Genomic DNA, 14184 nt, shown 5'->3' with positions numbered 1-14184 from the left:
TAACGGAGACTTCACAGAGACTGGAGATGGTTATTAACAATGAAGTCATTGAACACTGTGAAACAATTTATAACATTTTTTCAAAACCAAATCATTGTCATTTATTGATTTATTAGAAATTGTGGCTGTTTTTAGGCAGCATGGGAAAACATCACAGCACAGTAGATATTCCCAATTGTTTCTTCTCAAACAAGATTGTGTTTGTCACCTAATGGATTCATGTGTGAGTCTTTTTTTCACAATTTCACTATACTTTCACTGTGGTGTAGGGTGTAAATAGAAGGGGTGCACAGTTCAGAAAATGTTAAGATTCGATTCAATTTCAATTTTCTATTCAAAAACGATTCACAGTATGTAAATGTAGACACTTTTCCCACGTGATAGTACACGAGCCATTACAAAACAAAGAAAAAAAAGTATATATTTACTGTGTGAATCGAATTTGAATCGGTAGAGCTGGAATCGATTCATGACTGTGAAGTGATTTTTTTGGCACACCCCTAGTCAACACAAATGTTCTTAAACCAATGGCTCAGCTAAGACATAGATGTAAAAAGATCCATGCTAATCTCATGTCTCTGTATTACGTGTGGAGCTGGGAGAAGATGTACTTGGATGGGAGCCTGAATCTAGGGGAAACCACTAAAAAAAATTATGAATTGTGGGTTAAGATAGCATTTTTCAAGTTAAAAACCTAATGCACAGACATGGGAGAGGCATCCATTTTCTCATGTCAATCTCAGCAAGAAAGCTAAATATTTTGCAAAATGTTGAAGTATTTTTTAAGATAAATGAATACAGATCTGAAAGTACAACAGCAGTTCGTGACATTGTCACGTTATTTTTCAATCTATTGATTCGTGCACATGGACATGATGTTCTCTTTTTTCCGTGCTTCTCAGAGCGTAACGTATTCGTTCTGGTCATAACGTAATCTGAATCATCAGTTTCGGGGAAAAAGAAGAAAGGGGAAAGGACACGCCACACGCCGGGACACGATCCTCGGTGCGAAAGTCCTGTGTTGTTTGACCCATGCACACCCCCAAACCAATCTCCTTACGCGGATTTTCGACATTTAATAATTCTCGCTATCGTAGTCGTGCTGTGACCACAAAAAATGCTTCCCATATACATACACTACTTTGAAAATGATCCTCACCAACACGAAAAAAGTGTGTCATTGTACTCGATTCCATAGATTAAATAACGTGACCATTTCCGAAAGTAGGTCATACACAAGAGGTTATCTGCCCTCCATAACTGATTCAGCTCCGCAGTCTCCATCTGCTATATTTGTGCAACTTTTGCAACTAGCTAGTTAGAATTAGCAAAAAACCCAAACAATTGACAACAATGTTGTCAATATAAAAATGGTCCATGTGCAGAAAAGGTTGGAATCCGCTGCTAAAGAGAGTGAAAAACAAAAGTGCAAGAAACTGCTGTATTAGCTAACTAAAAGCATAAAAATGTCAAGGTACTACACTCCTTGTTGTCTGTTTTTTGATGCTTTTGCTACTCCCATCCTAGATGCCTCGTTAACTTCTTACTAGTTAAATGTAGGTGCTTGAAAAGCCCCCCAGATCACAAGTCAACCACAATTTGCTGGAATTTCAAATGTGGCTGTGATTGGCTAGCTGCACTGCTGGGCTCTGGTAAACTGCAATGGGCATGTCTCATTATTTTCTAAAAAGATCAGTCGAAATTTGTTTGTTGTGGCTTAAATGTAATTATGACAGCTGACATTTAGGCCTAGGTTTGTGCAAGGGGAAAGGTACACTAGTCTCACATTGCCAGACCTATCTACACAGCGCTGGGGGGATGGGGGACGGAACATGACTTAAGATAAATAAATAAATAAATATGTAGAGGAATAAATAAATAAATGCAGATATAAATACATCAATAAATGGATAGTGTTTATGCAGTAATAAATCAAAATGCCATTAAGTCGCGTGGTTATGACACCATCTAATTTTACAAAAACGTAGCTTCGTAGCATTAAAATGGCGCCATGGGAGCTACGCTTAGAGAGGAGAGGCTCAACCCCTTGGTTGGACCCGAAGCAAGCTGAAGTAAGTTGAGTGTCAGCCATCTTAGAGCTAAGCTACAGCTTTTGCACATGTGTCCCAAGGGGATACAAAGCTACAGATTGGAGAATATGCAACTTTATTAAACAGCAGAATGCTGTAAAGTTACATTACAACCTTGTCGGCATGACAAAATAACAGTAGTCTAAGCATTAGAGTTGAAATTACATTTGTCAAAGCATTACTGTAAAAAAGATCACATTATAGCCACTATAGTACTGTAAATAGTAAAGCAAACTACTGGAATTTTAGTTTTTTAGCTAAGGTATTGTATGTTTAATTTTTTTTATTATTTTACAGTGAATACATAAAACACAGTAAATGGAAGTAGGGTTCCTTTACTTTAAAAATGTCCAGTAACTTGCTGGATAGTTGTTGCCAGTAAGTTACTTTTTATGTTAAATTTCTTACAGTGTTGCCTGTTTTATATGTTGTTTTTATTTATTTTAAATGTGTAACACCACATGAGCCATTGTGAAATGTTGTTTTGTGTATATGTTCAAAAACGGATGTCCACAAACCAATAGGTTACATCACTGCTACTACATCCATTATTTTTACAGTCTATGATCTCACGCCTCTTTATGACAGCAGGCTTTTTTTTCTGCCTTGAGTGTGACTATTTCATTTCACTTCAATTCAATATAGTGTCAAACTTTCTCAGACGTTATCTCAGACTTATGATCTCAGACTTTACATCCTACACACATCTAGTTTCAGAACTCAGCTGTACATTCCAGAATAAGGAAACGACTTCTTCTCTGAACAACAATGTCATTCTACCACAACACTTTGCAGATAAGTCTACAAGTCTAGACCACATTCTATAATTTACAGAGACCCAACAATTCTCACAAGAGCATGCCTTTGGTGCCACAGCAGCAAGGAAAAACTTCTGACACGACCTGGCTCTAGGTGCTTGGCTATTTTACACAAGCAGCTTGGGGGTTATTTATGGCAGTGGAAATAATGGAAGGACATGATAAACAGTAAAGATATTATAACTATGACTGAAAATAAGGTTAGCGGTGGCCATTGAGTGGAACAGCTATAAACCCATTTTCCTTTTGACGTTGTGGTAGGAGGTTATGCACATGAAAATAATTTGAAATTTGTAACATTAAATCGGCATTGCGACCGTGGCCAAAGCGGACTGAACAGGGAAAAAACCCATGAGCTACAGTCTCCCAACATCTTCACTGTCTTTGGAGACAGCAGTGCCTGCTACTTCCACACTGTCTGTTTTTTAAAAGATACTTGTTAAATCTGCACTGTCACTAAGGCCTATACTTTGACAGCTTATTAAACCCAAAATAGAGTTCTATTTCAGCAGCCATTCTGCAATAGATCACAATGTTCCCGACAGAGTGGCTGCTTAATGACTGAAAGTCCCGGTGATGAGCTTTTTCTCTGATATATGGCAGTAGTTCACAAAGAGTTGCTTCGCAAACAGACACAGTCCTACTTATGACCTTCTGTAGATTTACCAGGGGACTCCACAAAGTAAGCATGTAAGCTTGGTTGTAGCATAGAGAACATTGAATTCAATTCTGCCTCTTTAACACAATTAATACAACCTTTATTTATATTTGAGAATCATTGATGAGCAGCCCTTATTTACAATGACAGAGACAAATGACAAAGACAAAAAAACAGAAAAACTTTCAGAATTTGATTTAATAAATACATAAAGATAATAAGGATGCAAAAGAACTAGAGATGTTCCGATTCCGATACCAGTATCGGAAATGCCTCAGTTACTGCCGAAAATACTGGCATCGGTATCGGCGAGTACTGGAGTCCAGGCACCGATCTGATACCACCTAAAGTATTAGAAATAGTATTTCCAAAATCGTTCTCTTAGCTCGGACACAGTTCTTCTTTGCCACTCTTAAAATAGTTGCGCTGTATTTCAGAGGGGCAAAGAAGCGTCCTTAAAAGAAGCTAACATAAGTGCATCATGTCGGCAGTTTGGCACTACTTTACAGTGGATGTTCCCACTACTAAGACAGCAACATGCAACATATGCAAAGAAGCAGTTTCGAAGGGTGGCACGAGTGTTGCAAATTTCAACGCCAGCAACTTAATGAATCATTTGAAGACGCGTCACACTACAGAGAACTACGAATTTAAGAAAGCTAAGGGGGGACAAAGGACGAACTGCAGCAGCAATGTTTGGAAACTGCCTTCCAGCGACGGGATAAATTCTCCAAAGACAGCCAAAAAGCAACAACGATAACCGACGTTTTGGAGTTTATTGTCCTGGATGACCAACCCCTGTCTGTCGTCAAAAATGTGGAATTTTGCCACTTAATGGAGCATTTGGAGCCAAGGTACTCTTTGCCAGGTCGTAAATATACCTCTTAAAATGGCTACCCAAATTATACGAGACAGTTCGGGAACACATTTCGTGTATGCTGAAAGACGTGCAGGCAACCAGTTTTACAACGGACATTTAGAGCTTGAACGTGTGCCCCATGTCCTTGCTAAGTTTAACGTCACACTGTGTGGACAGAGAGTCAACATTTACATCTTGAAGTGCGGTGCTGCACGCCAACGAGTTCCGAGGGTCACATACTGGCACATTAATTGCCGAAGCAATTGAGAGGATGCTAGTAAAGTGGAAAATCTCCAAGTCCAACGTTCATGTTGTTTTGCGCGACAACGCTAGCAACATGAAAAAAGTCATGGACAAGATGGATTTACCAAGTTTGGGATGCTACGCACACACTTTCCAACTGGTGGTGCATGAAGGGCTACTGTCAGAGAAAAGTGTGAGTTGTGCATTTTACAATATTGTGGTTGCACTTTAATTATTTTGTTTTATACAGTTCTATTTAAAAATATATGGCTTCCATTTGCTGTATTAATTCATGTTTTACAAAGCTTTTAACCTGAGCCAGGCCTTAACACAATGATAACAATATCACAATCATGCATGTGCAGTATGATCATTATCATTATTTGTTTTTAAACACACTGGTATCGGTACTCGGTATCAGCCGATACCCGAGTACAAGTGCCGGTATCGGGAGATAAAAAATGGTATCGGAACATTTCTAAAAAGAACACACTATTATGCAAAGCAATGACAAGTAGAAGTGTTTAGTTTTTTCTAAAAGGCACAGGTGAGTTACTTTTAAGGAGTGAGTTGCACTAAAGTTAAGTTCTCAGACTGAGATCGTAGAACCTGAAGCAAAAGCCAGTCAGCGGAGCTAGTTTGATAATTTTCCTCCGAGTAACAGAGAAGTTCTCTAAGGTAGTGTGGTAGTTTTCCATCAAGGTCCTTTTAGATAAAGAAATACCAGTGAGCATCACGTATCTTTTAGAAAGAAGACCACCCAACACTTTCATTTATAATACAATGGTGTGTATCATGTACATTACTGGTTATAGTCCATAAATTTAGGAATTGAAGAGGATGCATGTCTATAAAATCACACACTAATAGTCCAAGACCGACATGAAAACTGCCTCAACAACCCTTTTCCTACAAAACATGGGAAAGATGCTTTTCTTCCTGTAGAAATAGTCAACTTTTTGCCTGAGTTGGCACACAAGATTATGAATGTGATGGTTGGCAACACAAAATATTATTAATTAATGCTTGTGTTACAAATAGCTAAGCTAACCTGGGCTCGTAACACAAAGGCACACAGCTGCTAAAGGTTAACCTAGCCTGTAACCCCTGTCTCTAAAAGACAGCTAACCCCTAAAAGATAGCTATCCGTACTTTTGTAGGCTTTTATTTTTTTGTGCTGTGTAAGGTGACAGAATCTCTATAACATAGATGTAAATATCTCCAAACTCCAAGTCTGGAAGAGATTTTGCTTCAAAGCAGTGAAAACATGGGCGGGTGCTGTGTACGTACCACAGGTTCCGAATATGTTTATCTTTTCATGACATCTAATTTTAACATTTGGTAACATATGGTCTAAACAGTTGATTGATTTTCTCAGCGTTTCTGTCCTGCCAGGTATCCAAGGTGATCATGTGACTGCAAAGTATGAATAGTTGCAAATAATAAAATAAACATATGCCTGGAAGGACCACTTTTGCGATATTGATGACCAAGAAAGTAGATTTTATGATAACATTGGCGAGGGGGGGGCTTCTCCCCCAGGAAAATTTGAGCATCAAACACAACAGACAGTGCAACACAACGGAACAACACAAGCAATACAAGAACAGTGAATACAGGTTCAAAAAACAGAACGAGGTTCACCTCACCAGGGTCTGGCCAGGTCATCACGGTGGACCTGGAGAGATGGACCTCCTGGCTAAAATCTTGTCTACCTCGGAGTGTGTGGCCCCCTAAAACACAATGACAGTCATATTGTGATCTTCAGTTCATTCTTAGAGCTACTTATGCATTAAAGTAGCAAAATTGTTATAAACCTCACAGGGACAACTTTGCCTTCAAATACATACTACAAAGAAGAAACTTACCTATTTGTCAAAAGTATTATCTTTGCAGTACATTTTCAAATAGAATCCAGTATTCAAATAATAGCAGCAAGTGCAAATAAGAAATAAATAACCTTTTTGATATACAGATAATAAGGCTTCTCACTGAAATATGTCAAGTGACATTTATGAAACAGGGAAAGTGCAAAATAAAGGAATGTCTCAATTAAAGGCCTGGTTTCTGCACTTGAAAGGAATTTCTTTAAAAATTAAAAATAAGAATTTTTTTTAAATGGAGAATAAGTTTTAAAGGAATGTCTTATTCAGGTGACCACACATGCCAACAGCCTACTGAAAGTGGCCAGCAAGAGCAAAAGAAGCTGACGTTCCTTGCTGATGTAACTTGATAATGCAACAACTGAACACACAGGGCCCTATTTTAACAATCTAAGGGTGAAGCACATGGCACAGAAGCGTTTAGGGCGTGTCTAAATCCACTTTTGCTAGTTCGATGGCAGAAAAAAGGGTCCGTGCGCCAAGTTCTACAGGGTTGTATATATTGTCTTCATTAATCATTCAAATTCATTGAAATGCTGTGTTACTAACTTTAGACCAGGTTTTTGTTGGTCAATGGCGCGATTATTTTCTGCAGCTGCAAGGTAGCAATGCGCCAAGAATTCAATTAACCCTCCCTCTAACCAGCAAACCCATGGGCTCAGGTGCATTTGAAATTCACAGATGTGGGCGCTGGACAGGACATTAATAACTGTAAGTCTAACAGTAGAGTGAAACCCATACTAATGCTGGGATATCTAACATAGTCTTATTTTATGTATTACTTACATAGGCAAGTCGGCGTACAGCTTTTGGTGTCGTAAGGAGTCCCCGAACACGCTCTTGGACCTCTTCCCATTCTCTGTGAGTGCTGGACTGAGACCTGAACATCAAACCAATAGTAAGGGACATTTTTTTTGCTATCATTACTTGAATAATGAACATCTCAGTGTCATCTGCATAACACAAAGTCCTATGAGAAGTATGATATTCATAATCCCAGTGAAATTAGTAGAGACACTGTCAGTCCAATATTTGTTTAAAGTCTTGGTAAAGCAAAAAGTAATTTGTTCTGAGACTGTAACACCATTGAAAACTGTGTAATTAACCACCAAATTTGAATGGCTAAAACAACCAGCAAGTATATTAAATTTAGGTTTCAAAATCATGGACAAGGTATTAACTCTGCAGAGAGCCAGAACTTTTGCAGACGCCATTTTTTGGTTTTCTGTTATTTTTAATAGTGTAAATGATGGAAAATAAAATCTAACTTTTTGTGAAATATAATACGAATGTCTAATCTGTCATTTGATGTCTTTTGGAGATTTTTCCATCTTTTCTTGGCTTCTTTATGCACTTTAATACATTTTCTTACCCAGGGAGCCCAAACTTTCGAACCTCACTGTATTTAGAAAATTAATCCCTGATTTTGACTTTCCCGTAGCTTAGCACGAACACTTGAAAAACAGGGAAACTGCTAGCTTAACTTCATCAAGGTGGAAGTAAATCATTTTCCAATAGTTGTAAAGCTTATTTAATGACCGCTTCTTTATTTAACTCGTGCAGTTATTGCACAGTTGCTACAGGTTTAAACAAGTTAAATTTACTATTTTTTAAGACCAGTTCTAAATAAAATTTAAGACCAAACATACAATGGAAATACAAAGTAGAAATATACAGTAATCCAAGTAAACAAAATTAACAGTATGGTAAAATGACAATTTTGATTAAGTTTAAAAACTTTGACTTAATGTGTGTAATGCGAAAGGATAACTCAAAAATGTAATTGCTGTCCTACATTATATTATTACAATATTTTAAGAATATTTGGGTCCCATGAACAAATGGTTATAACATCAAGTAAACAGTAAAAAAACACTGTTCCTTTTGAACAAAAAAAAGAAGAAAAAACAACTCCAGCTGCTGGATGGATGGATGGGTTGCAGTTTGTGGGGGACTCATCATGGACAGAGAGTAGACAGCAGTGTGTAAGAGTGTTTTGCATTTTTGGACTTCTCACTCAACTACTCAACTTGTACACTTGCACACTTTTTGTTGTCCTGAAAATACTTGAGAACACATTTCTGCTGCTCTTACATAACCAGCACCACTATGCTACCGCCTGTCTTTTTGCACATTACATAGACTGTTGACAGTATGCATAATTGCACATTTTTAACACAAACTTTGCTGCTCTTATTTTCCTCATTGTATATATCTTCTTATTTTTACTTTTTTATGTTGTTTACTTGAATGTTATGTTTGTCTGTGGACCAAATTTGTTATAAATGTCTTGTCACCGTGGGATAGAGGGAAACGCAATTTCGATTTCTTTGTATGTTTTGACATGTGAAGAAATTGACAATAAAGCAGACTTTGACTTTGACTTCTGTGATGAGCTCTTTTTTGATATATGGCGCCAATCAAAATTTGGCTATATATCTGGTCTTGTCTTTTCCAGGGGTAAATGACTGTACAAGCCTTGAATTTGGAAACATTGCATGAAACAGTTCTTCAATCCCGTCATTTGACCTGTATGAATTGTGGCTTGTCACGGTCCTAAGCACCCAAATCACCCCTTGCTCGGAGTGTTGGCGTAGAACAACAAATTGCTAGTAGGTCGGCTGGCATTTTTGGTTGTGGATTTCCCATCGTAACATCTAGCGTTGTAGCGTTGACATTGTTGCTAGCGGTGGAAATGGGGGAGAAGAAACTAGCAATGGTGGGTCTGTGTTTTTTACTTTATACGTACGATTCCACCGCTCTGATCCCCATTGTCCCAAGTTGCCAAGTTGAAAATCTTCAGAAACATAACGCAGATCGCTTCATAAGCATCTCCAGGCACCGACTACTCCTTATTTACAAGCCATTTGTCACTGAACTTGTATTCCCCCATGTTAGCAATCATTGCTATATTACTTGTATGCGGCGAAATAACAAATCCCGCGGAATTACGAATCTCACTGACTGGGGCCACGCCAACACCCCCCCCCCCACAAAGCAGCTCGATTGGTTGGAGTTAGGCATTTGACCTTGAGTGGTTAAGGTTAGGATAACCGATTGGTCAGGGGATAGGACATGAACAAATGGGGTTATGTTACTGCGACAACGCAGCGCAAGGCCTACCGGAAAAAAATATTCGATAAGAGATTGCCTGCATTTTTGCCGTGACATGACACAAACATATTTAAGATCCAATCTGAATTTAAGACTTTTTAAGGACCCGCGGCCACCCTGTATTGGTAAAGCGTTATTGGAATATTCTTCTGAGTACATTCTCTTTGTAATGAGGTGCATGAGTATATCATGACCGTCAAAATGTAAAACTAGTCCAAAAAAAGACCTGCTGTGCCTGGCCTGTTCCCTGTAAGACCACTGCAGCCATGAAGGGTCAGGACCTCGGTGGTAGTCAAGGGGGTCATGTGTTTCTGAAAAGCTGGAGTCATCTTCTCCAACCTGTCAATGGAACAGAGACAAGTTACTTTCTAAATCTATCTGCATCTCAGCAATTGATTTATTTCCCTCTATATTGCTGGTGTCAATTGCAGTTATTAAAGGCTCAATTAATTTTTGACAACCTAAATGTATGATATACAAGTGCAGTGAATGTTAGGAATGGACCGATTCGCCAGAAGCGCTCATCCAGACAACTTTACACTCAACACTGTACTTCTTTCAATCCTGAGCAATAGACCTGCCATAGCAGTGCTAGAGTATACACGTCATTTGATAACAGCTAGTTAATTCCTGGGAATAAAAGCGTAAGTTACATCGCTGTAGCTTCAAATCTCCAGTCTCTTTCTTTCTTCATCTGTCCTTGAATGTACTGTAGCGAGCCACTGAGTCGTTTAGCAGTGAAACAATTAACCAAGGTTCCCTCTCAATACATGGCACAATAGATCCCTCCAGGGGACTGTTACCTTAATTCTATCCAGCTGGATATCTGATACATTACATACATTACAGCCAGCTCCCACAGTGGGTGGGTGTCACTGTCTATTTTATGTTATTGTATATTTCTACATCCCAGAAGCAAATATTGCACTTTTTACTCAACTGCACTCTATTTGATATTTGCCGCCATTTAGTAATATTGGAGAGTCTGTGCAGAAGTGATTGGGCGGAGGAGTCCTGAAAATATACCCACCCGACCAATCCAGAGTCAATTACAGCTGTCAGTCATGACAACCGTACTGCGTTTTTAAAGCATCAAATAACTACCAAAATGCCCATGTCCCATCCACTAACATGGAGGGAGCGGGGTTTACAACATACAGTTGTGCTCATAATTTTACATACCCATGCTTAAGTTGACTAAAAAGAGGAATAAAAAAATCATGTTTTGGATATTTATTTTAATGCCTTAATTAAATAATAAGGTAAAATCCAACCTTTAAGGACACAATTTTTTTTTGTGAATGAATAATGCATTATAAATAAATACATGTTCTTCCTTAAAATACAGGGGGCATAAGTATACACCCCCCTATGTTAAATTCCCATAGAGGCAGGCAAATTCTAACTCATTTGTTAATTAAGGCATTAAGATACATTTCCAAATTAGGATTTTTATTACTCTTTTTAGTCAACTTAAGCATGGGTATGTAAAATTATGAGCACAACTGTATACTGCAGCCAGCCACCAGGGGGATCCAGATGTTTTGGCTTCACTGTGCATCAACCCCTGGTCCAGCCTTAATAATGTCAATCAATCGATTCACCCATCGACCAAAATCCATTTGAATGAATGAATTAAATCTTGATTCTGATTATTTAAATACTGAATATACTGTATGTACACTGTATTGTTAATTTTGCTCAAAGGTCCTGTAATTGACATTCACAACAATGATACAGCAGCAAAATAATAATTGCTATCAGAAAATTAGCATGTCCCCCTATAATTCAGATTTAGTCTACATGTCTTTGTCAAAAAAGTACCTAGATTTAGCTTTTCCATAGTCACAGTTTCCAATCCTGTCAGTCCCAGGTTGTGTCTTTAAGGAATAGATTTTAACTTGTTTGGAAATTTGCTGGTTTGCTTTCTCACCAAGAAAACAAAAATGATTATCAATAATATGTCAGTGACTTTAAGTACAGACCTAGATGCAGTATGAGGGTAGCCTAGTTTAGCATGAAGACAAGAAGCAGGCAGAGACAGTTGGCTCTGGTCCAAAGTTCAGAAATACATCTTCTAAATTTGTTTAATCTGTACAGAAACAAAACTGTAAAAATGACTATTTGGGGATTTGGCCGAAGTTAAGATGCTGGAACTATTTTTTGGCAACCCGCTGAAGTATAAGTGTCACAGTTAGGTTGGTGTCATTGAGACCAAAACCAAGACACTGCACAGAAGTAGCAGAACAGTGTGTTCAATAAAAACCCCAAATATTGTAATTATGTCATCTCTTTATTCACATTTCAGTGTGGGTACTTTTTATTTTAAATAAGAGGTGTCTTAATTAGTGAGTGTTAGAGACATTGGTAGGTGTATTTTTGAACTTTGGACCGGCCAGCTGTTACCCCATATTTCCAGTCTTTACGCTAACCTAGGCTAACCACATCCTGACTCTAGCTCTGTACTTCATCTGAAAAATCCCATAACTTTCTGTTTAGGAGGCCAAATAATGAGAACATAATTGTGATCTTACCAAACCATTGGATAAGGATTTGCTTCTGCCCGTTGGAGAATATCTCACTAGTACCGCAAAAAGAGGGGAAAATGTTTTTGAGTGACAACTGATTAGCCTTTTTTCAGCAATAGAAACCTGACTGTGAGAAGGTTTTATCATCCAACTAACATCACGTCTACAGAGCTGTACAACAATAGAACTTTACAAGCAAATAAAAAAATGGTAGGTTGTTTGAGATTGTTATCCATGTTTAATAGCATCAAAGCAGCATTATATGAGGAGTTCTACCTGTGGGTGAAGACCTGGTCAAAGGTGAAGAGGATTTGGTAAACACAGCAGAGCGATGGGGCGAGGCAGAGCGACTGGCTCCAGGCCACAAAGACAGCATCTACATGCAGGAGAAAAAGGAAACAATAAGTAGGCCTGCAGGTCAAACTGCTACAGGATGTACACAAACAGGGCTGGAGCTCTCTTGGCAAAGAGGTTGGACCATTTTATTGTGATAAGAATATAGGAGACAAGTCCGATAATAGGTGTCCCGAACAGCAGATATAATGTTTCCTGAAATGGATGTGACCAACTTGAGAGCACTGCTCTCCCTGCCGCCCTGTAAACGGCATATGCTCAGGGGTTTGCTGGTAGCTGGTTTGCTGCAAAGAATTCTGCATCCACAGACATTTTTTCCTTTGCTAAACCTCATTGTTAACTATTCACATGTTGAAGAGTCACTGGTCAAAACTCATTTGGTGTCATTCGTCAACGTGCCGTTTAGTTAGGTGTAGGCAACAAAACTACTTGGTTAGGTTTAGGAAAAGATAGTGGTTGAGTTAAAATAAGTAATTTATCATGCGATGTTTGTTGTGTGCTGCTTCTAGTCTCATTTTGCTCATTCTTAGGATCGTGTCTCTCGGCATCGGCCAAGTGTGCTACTGGACACCCAAGCAAATGGCCAACTGAGATTTTAAGGTGCAATCGTGCAATATGAAATATATTCACTGTATTCAATCCAAAAATGGCCACCATGTGTCATCAGATATTAAGGAAACATGCTGAGCTAAAATACTATATTTTGTGACAACAATGCTAATGGCAGTATTTTCTCCATTAAAATTCTGTTCCATGAAAGAATTTCTATTTAGTTTTTGCCTATTTGTGTGTTTTTATCAACTGCCTATTTTGACATCAGACCGGGTTGCCACATATATCTGTACAAACGTAACTTTAGTACATCCATGAAAGCAGCAAACAACAAGAGTGATCAACATTCTACCCAACCAAAAAAAACCTTGGCATGATTCTAACCCCGGGTAAATATTGGAGATATATGTGAAAGACGGAGACAGTTTAGAGCCCAACAGGACGCTGAGTTGGCTAATTTTCTCCTGAACCGGTAAGCAATAGCTTCAAGATAAGTTATCATGGCCACAAGGGGCCAGCCTTTTATGTCATTTCAACAATTGTGAACTCACATTGATGACTGTAAATTGGGTAGTTACTACCGTGAGTTGATTGTTGACTATTTTTAGTTGTTTTTAGCAGCTTTTTTCAAGCTGGGAAAGTGTGGCTGTCCGTTGGGTAGAGAGGACGGCGATGTAATTTATACTCTTTATTTATACTCTTTATGTCATGATGTTTATGTTTATTTACAATATACAGTATACGTTGCGCTGGACCAGACACAGAGAGGGTCAAAGAAAGCAGCAGAACTTTGGCAGCTAAAACCAGAATCAGAATCAGAAATACTTCATTGATCCCCGAAATGAAATTCTGTGTTCCAGTTGCACAAATTGTACAAATATATAAAGAGATATAAGAAGTGTGTGTATGTACGGTATTTACATAGTTAAAGGAATGTTATGATATGGTATTTACATAATTAAGGAGTTGTAGTAGTGAACAGTAATAATAATATTAATAATAATAATAACAATAATAATTAAAGCTGCAAGCAGCGATGGAGGGCCCTCGCTAACATGCGCGAGTCGGGGATACTGGCGGACGCC

At 38.4% G+C, this 14184-nt stretch overlaps 1 protein-coding gene and 1 long non-coding RNA gene across 2 annotated transcripts in view; both read right to left on the bottom strand.

Annotated features, from left to right (window-relative positions):
• Nucleotides 1–505: 505 nt before the first annotated feature.
• The window catches only part of LOC117962183, a 23473-nt gene continuing 9794 nt past the window's right edge, over nucleotides 506–14184 (bottom strand). Inside the window, exon 3 of the long non-coding RNA XR_004660590.1 lies at nucleotides 506–518. This is a non-coding gene — a long non-coding RNA (uncharacterized LOC117962183). The remainder of the gene's footprint in view (nucleotides 519–14184) is intronic.
• Nucleotides 6243–12576, bottom strand: spata6l (spermatogenesis associated 6-like). The gene is made up of 5 exons (XM_034901313.1): nucleotides 12470–12576; nucleotides 12200–12246; nucleotides 9892–10004; nucleotides 7338–7431; nucleotides 6243–6401 (listed from the first exon to the last, which is right to left on the bottom strand). The coding sequence occupies exons 1-5, from the start codon at nucleotides 12567–12569 to the stop codon at nucleotides 6336–6338; spliced, it is 420 nt and encodes a 139-aa protein (XP_034757204.1). The 5' UTR covers nucleotides 12570–12576; the 3' UTR covers nucleotides 6243–6335.

The sequence above is a fragment of the Etheostoma cragini genome, chromosome 19 (genome assembly GCF_013103735.1).
Source record: "Etheostoma cragini isolate CJK2018 chromosome 19, CSU_Ecrag_1.0, whole genome shotgun sequence".
Classification (NCBI taxonomy): domain Eukaryota; kingdom Metazoa; phylum Chordata; class Actinopteri; order Perciformes; family Percidae; genus Etheostoma; species Etheostoma cragini.
Note: the sequence above shows the minus strand (reverse complement) of the source record. Positions and strands in the feature narration are given on the sequence as shown.